Below are 6,675 nucleotides of genomic sequence, written 5' to 3' on the forward strand. Positions count from 1 at the left end.
GTGTGCATATGTCACAGTATTGTTAAGTAAGATTTATTCATATTATGTGGCATATTTGTGGCTTGTTTGTATAGTATTCCACTGTGTGAATATAACAGATAGATGATCCAGGACATTTTCTTAGTTTGTAGTTTTGAGCTAATATAAGTAATGCTGCTGTAAACATTCCTATATATCTTTTGGTAAATATAAGTAAGTATGCAATTTTGTTGGGTATGTACCTAAGAGTGGAATTGCTGAGACTATGCTTATGAATAACTAAAGCTACCAAACAGTTTTCTAAAATTATTGTTTCATTTATACTTTCAATACCAGTATAAGGATTTTGGTTATTTGACTTTATTGTGAACATTTGATTTTAATTTTTTGAATTTAAATCATTGATGAGATCATATACAAGTTTTTTTTGTTTCAGTTGAAACCAAATGATATTTTAAGTGGTAATTTAACTCACACATGTAGTGCCAACATTGTGCCTAATTTAAGAATTCTAGCAAGTACAGCTTTTTTGAGGGAATGTACATAGGTGCAATGACTCCTGAAGATTGCCACCTGGTGGTTAAAGATAGTAGGACCTTACCGATTTTACTGTTTTTAAAATCATAATTCATCTTACGGTATGAAGAAAAGTACAGGTTAGGATTAATGGTACATGGACATATGTTAGATGGTAATAAATACAGTGGAGCAAAGTAAATCAGAATAAAGGAGTGTCTGGCAGGAGTGGTTACTGATTTCCTGTGAGTTACATAGAAGAAAGCATTGAGCAGATGCCTAAAAAACTGAAGGAGTAATCTGTTATCTATTTGGGGGAAGACTACTGCAGGCCAAGAAATAGGAAAATATAAAAAATAGGACTTTACATGAAGTTTTTCAGTAAATGTCTAAGAAATTTGAGTGGAGTGAGGAGTGGTTGTTTGAGGTTTTGCTAAACAAGTAAGACAGAGACAGAGGATCAGGTGAGCAGAAGACATGACCCAGAGACACAAGAGATTATAGCCAAGGGCTGGATAGCATTAGAATGAGATTTTGGAAGGGTGCATTTAGTTATGGGCAAGGCAACATTGGAAACATCTGGTGGTCAAGGACACCCAGCTTACTCATTTTTTCTATTTTGTAGTCCTTAGTGTACTGTACTAAGAGAAGTACAGTAAGTGTCTGTTGCATTGAGTAACTAGAATAATTCACATTTGGCATGTTAGAGATGTATCTCCAGGTTATATGTCAGAGTTGTGGTTTCTTCTTAGATGTGTTTGGCAGATAAAAATTAATGGTGAATATGTAGCTCAGTTTTGATTACCTGTGCTTCTGCTAGTAGTAACTAATATGTTTGAAGGAATAACAATGGAGGTGACTAGGTAGTTCTTCCAAAATTGATTTTTGTATATATGCAAAAGTAGAAAAAATTGTATAATAAATCCAAAAGGAAGATTTTTACTTTTGTTAGAATGTTAAAAATCTCAGGTAGGAATAAGAATGGCGGTAGCTAATTTATGTTTTGAAATTTCTCTGTATAAATATGCTTATTTAATAAATAAAATATATCAATTCTTAAGTTTCTATCTAATTTAGTAGCTTGTTAGATTGTCATATGCATTATTTCTCGTCATGAGGACAGCGCTTTAAGGTAAGAGTTCTATTTGATAGTTAAGGAAACAGGCTGGGATTTATGATCTTAGTCACTTAGCTAGTAACAGATAAATCATGTTCAAGAGGTCTGTTCTAGTCACTGCCTCCCTTATATCCCACTTTCCTCAATGATTAAATGTTGACTAAAGGTCTAATAGAGGTCAGCCTTATAATTGAATAAGTGTGAGGGTGAAATTTTAGGGAAAGCATGTGGCATAATTTATCAGAAATATAAACTTACATGAGAATTATGACTAAGTTGTTTTTAAATCTTTGGGGAGAAAACTGACTGAACAATACAAATACTTTTATGAATTACTAGGTTTGTTTGTTTTGGTACCTGGGATTGAACTCAGGGCCTTGTGCTTGTAATAACTTTTATAAATACTTATTATTGAGCAATTTATAGTAATAGTAGTAATAAATAATAATTTTAGGTCTTCTTATGGATGGTAGGCAGTGAATTTTTCAGAGCTATAAATATTCTGATTCTGCTGCTGTACTTTCAGTGAATGTGGGCTAGGTCCCTAGATGTTGGTACTTCAATAATTTGTTCCATCTAGAATATAAACAAAATTAATTTGGATCTGTACAGTAAAAATAATTAGGAATAAAGTCTTTCAATATGTGGCAGGCTCTGTCTGCCTGTATCTGTTTATACAAACTTAGCAATTATTACCCATTCTCTGGCAACTATTTTGTTAAAGTATAAAATGAAGTCATTGTGACAAGAAAGATCAATTAGTATTATATTGGCTTAGAAAGGTAACTCAGGTCATCTCTTCAACCATATGAAGTAACTTTAAAAGATTATTTTCTCTTCCAAAGGCTTTTTGGATTTATTTTAGAATGAAATAGTTAAGAATATTTAATACAACACCCCTCAAGAAGCATCTTCCCACTGTACAACATGGTCCTTCAGATACATTTACCATAAGTCCCCCCCCCCGCTTTGGAAAGGAACGGACATTTCATGGTGCTTTATCACATGGATAGTGATAATAAGAGCACATGTTCTCTTATGAGAGATGATCTTACACAAAGATGGGTAAATGGCTGGCTACCTTTTCAGGTATAGGTCTGGGAAGGTCCTCCAACTCTAAGACTTCATTTGATTTTGCTCTGTGGGAATTTATTGTTTTCACTGTTGAAATCTTTAAAAACAAGATTCATTACCTTTTTTTTTTTTAAAGAGGGACTGGTTCTTTATTTCAAAAAGACACTTGGCAGTAGTATTCAGTATCAAAACAGTTGCGCTACTGGTCCTTCTTTCTCCTGACTGGCCCCAAAGAGAGACCACAACAAAGGAGTATACATTTTAAGCCAATAAGCAGCAGCATGTATACCCAACAGACCTCACAGAAACCTCTCCTAAAAGTGGGGGCTGGTTGTGGAAAAAACTTCAAAAGATCAGCGCACTGCCAGCCCACAGACTCTAGCGAGCTTTCGCAGCCAGATGGAGTAGCCATGCATGCCAACCTTAAAGAAGCAAAATTTCAAAATAATATAAAATTTAAAAAGTTTTGTACATAAGCTATTCAAGATTTCTCCAGCACTGACTGATACAAAGCACAATGAGATGGCACTTTCAGAGATGGCAGCTTCAGACCCAGCAAAGGGTGAGATGAATGTTCTATGGCTGAATCAGTGGCAAAAACATAATTTTTCTTTCAAGGAGGCAGAAAACAATTAATTGGTCACCTCACCGTTAAGGGAGGGACACATACATGACCCATACAGTGAGCAGCTGGGAAGCGGGTAGAAAGGGACAAAAATCTGGTCTTGGGGCTGGGGAGGGGCTCAATGGAAGAGCTCCTTGCCTAACATGCATGAAGCCTTCCCTGGGTTCAATCCCCTGCATCACAAAAAGAAAAAAAAAAAAAGTCTCAGAGGTCTCACCATCTTAATTTGCTCACTTCTGATGAAAAAAGTAACAAAAATAGTTGTCCAAAGATACCTGAAAGCTCAAAACCTTAGCAGCACGGATTTTGTTTTTGGCTAACTCCTCCTCGGATCACCTTCCTGGTTTGGCTAGTATTTGGTGCAGAGCAGTGAGGTTTCCTACGATGGTGTCTTTCCGTGGGCTCTGTTTGGCTCCTGGTGAGGCAGATGCCCATACTTTTCCTGCTCTGTGGAGAGGGTACTGTGCATTTGGCTGAAAAGTTGCCTTCCAAAGTGACAAAGGAATTAAGATTGCTGCTGTGGAGCTGTGGAATTATTGGGAATGTTTTACAAATGGTTGCTACAACAAAAAAGGTATTACAAATGTGTACATGATAACATGCTTTTAAAGACACTTCGCACTGTGCTCACATTCCCTTAGATGTTGTTCCCAAAGGTGCTCAGCCTCTAGCCCAGCCAGAATCTCTGAGAAGAGGCAGAGTCAGTTTGATGAAAAAGACAAGGGGCTTGGGTAAGGTAGGGTAGGGAGAGAGAATGTAGAAAGGAGAAAGCAGCCTTCCAGTTAAGGGTCAGCCCTCAGGTCAAGGTCAGCCTCAGGCAGGTGGGCCTCAGGTGGTGTCGGGGTCAGAGGAAGGAGCAGCGCCCCGCAGGGCAGGACTGGGGAGCTCTCCGTCTCATTCAGGCCAAGCAGAGTCTGGTCCAGCATCCTTTGTGTACAGAGGTGCTCCTCTTTGGTGCATTTCAGCTTATCTTCCAAGTCATCCATTGTCTTTTCCAGTTTGGCTACCGATCTCTCAGCAAACTCAGCACGAGTCTCCGCCTTCTTGAGTTTATCAGTAAGAATCTTTATTTCTTCCTCATATTTGTCTTCTTTCTGGGAGTACTTTTCTTTGGCAGCACTCAGACACTTCAGATTCTGGTCCCTTAGTCTGATCTGCTCATCCATCTCCTGGTAACGGGAGTCTGCCAGCTCAGCTCGTTCCTCTGTGCGTGCCAATTCTTCAATAATCACCAACTTATGAGCCACCTCTTCATAGTTTCTATCTGCCTCTTCTGCAGTATGTTTCACTTCTTTGAGTTGGATTTCGTGGAGTTCCATCTTTTCTTCATCTTTTAGGGCCTGGTTTTCAATAACCTTCATACCTCTCTCACTCTCATTGGCAGCTTTCTCAGCTTCCTCCAGCTTTTGCAGGGCAGTGGCCAGGCACTCCTGTGCACGGTCCAGCTCTTCTTCAACCCGCTAGATCCTACCGTTCAAGGAGGCCAGCTCTGCCTCAGCCAGTTCCCGAGCCCACCTTTCTCCCTCCAGCTCCCGCTGCAGGCGTTCGGCCTTCTCCTCTGCACCATCTGCTTGCTGCTGAAGAACCTGGATCTTGCATTTCACCTCCTCGATGGTGGTGATCCCGGCCAGAGTGCCCACCCAGCTGCCTCTGTCTTGGCCCTGGCCTCCTTAGTCTGGTGCTGCAGCTGCTTCGCCTTCATTACCTTTTACCAAGATATTGCCTACATCTAATAAAGTGCACGAATAGGAGCCAGAAGCCTTTCAAAAGGACCAGATTAGTGTCACTCCGTGTTCTTCCAGTCATTTGCCTCTTCACAGAGAACTACTCTCCTGACTTTTTACCATAGACTTACCTGTTTTGAACCTTTAAATGTTATATACTCTTTCTATGGCATATAGCAGTTTATAAATTTTTTTTTTTGGTACTGGGGATTGAACTCGGGTCCTTGTGCTTGCAAGGTAGGCCCCTGAACCGCTGAGTTAAATCCCCGGCCAGCAGTTTATAAATTTTAAGGAACGTATCCTTTGGTGAACATATGTGTGTATTTCTCTGTGGTATGTATTTAGGAGAGGAATTACGTGCTAGACTGTAAGGTATGTTCAACTTTGGTAGATATTGCCAGAGTTTCCAAAGTATTTGTGTTGCTATATATCTTCCCCAAGCTTGGTATTATATGTCTTTTAAACTAGTCATTCAAATTGATCATTGGATTGTATTGCGACTTCATGGCTTGATCAGAGACTAGTTGAGCACCTTTTCATGTGTGTATTGGCTATTCAGATGTTCTTTTTTTATGATTTGCTTATTCTGGAAAATTCATGCCAGTTAATTCCATTTATGAATAAACAAATACTGTGCAAGGATTTGAGACTTTATTTTTTTAAGTTTATAAAATATATTTGATCTAACTTCATAGTTCAGAAACCCTTTTTTCATGAGTTCTGTTCTTGACTGTTTAAAGATATGTGGAGTTGGTGGCCTGTTGAATTCCAGTAGAGTGAAATGTTATTTGAATTTTTCATATCAGTATCATTTTTGCTTTGGTCTCCTTCCTCTCCCTTTTCTCTTTTGTTTGTTTGGTTTTTTTGGTACCGGGGATTGAACTTGGGACCTTGTGCTTGTGAGGCAGGTGGCAGAACTTCTGAGCTAAATCCCCAGCCCTCCTCTCCCTTTTCTTACATAAGGGAAACTTATTCAACCTTTTCTCAAGGACTTAGGGTTATTGTAGCATCATTATTATACCAGACTCCCTCTTCAGGCACTGTCTGAGGCAGGAAGCAGCAACTCCTTCCTATACAGGTTACCTAATGCTTTCATGTCTTCAGAGTTACATATAGACTTGTCTTCCTTCTGCAGATATAGCCAACTGTATGATGTTAGGCAAGTTACTTAGTGTTTCCTAAGCATCAGTTTCTCCTCTGAAAAATTGGGATAATGATGTCTACTTCACAGGAGTCTTGCGTAGTATAAAGATTAAGTAAAAACATAGTCATACAGGTAGTATGGTGCTTGGCACACTGGACTTTTAGTAACAGAGTGCTGGGTACTGTAGAGACTAAGTACACTTGTAGAAATCTCTGCCTTTGAAGAGAGAAAGATAGTCAAAATCATGGTGATTTACTAGGCATTCTAACAAAGTTACAACAATCAGCTGTGGGTAACTGACCACATATTGAGGTACAAGCCAAACATTGTACTTCATTTAACATGTACTACAGAACAGATAAAGAAGCTGCCTGCAATAAAGTGACATCCCATCAAACTGTGTACAATTCTTATAACCAGTAAAATTAAAATATCTCAAAAATTAAATAAATGACAAAACAAGGGTGTCTGCTAGTTTACATACTCTAAATAAACG

General features: G+C 38.8%; 1 protein-coding gene across 1 annotated transcript; it reads right to left on the minus strand.

Annotated features, from left to right (window-relative positions):
- Window positions 1-4,039: 4,039 nt before the first annotated feature.
- On the minus strand, window positions 4,040-4,798 carry LOC104853956 (tropomyosin alpha-3 chain-like). The gene has a single exon (XM_033764228.1). It carries the CDS (start codon window positions 4,670-4,672, stop codon window positions 4,094-4,096), a length of 579 nt encoding a protein of 192 aa, XP_033620119.1. The 5' UTR covers window positions 4,673-4,798; the 3' UTR covers window positions 4,040-4,093.
- Window positions 4,799-6,675: the final 1,877 nt, after the last annotated feature.

Source organism: Fukomys damarensis, unplaced genomic scaffold, assembly GCF_012274545.1.
Source record: "Fukomys damarensis isolate Sample0158 unplaced genomic scaffold, DMR_v1.0_HiC HiC_scaffold_16, whole genome shotgun sequence".
Classification (NCBI taxonomy): Eukaryota; Metazoa; Chordata; class Mammalia; order Rodentia; family Bathyergidae; genus Fukomys; species Fukomys damarensis.

Excerpts from the sequence above, each read along its gene's own strand:
- LOC104853956 (XM_033764228.1), bottom strand. The coding sequence starts at position 4,672 with ATGAAGGTTATTGAAAACCAGGCCCTAAAAGATGAAGAAAAGATGGAA.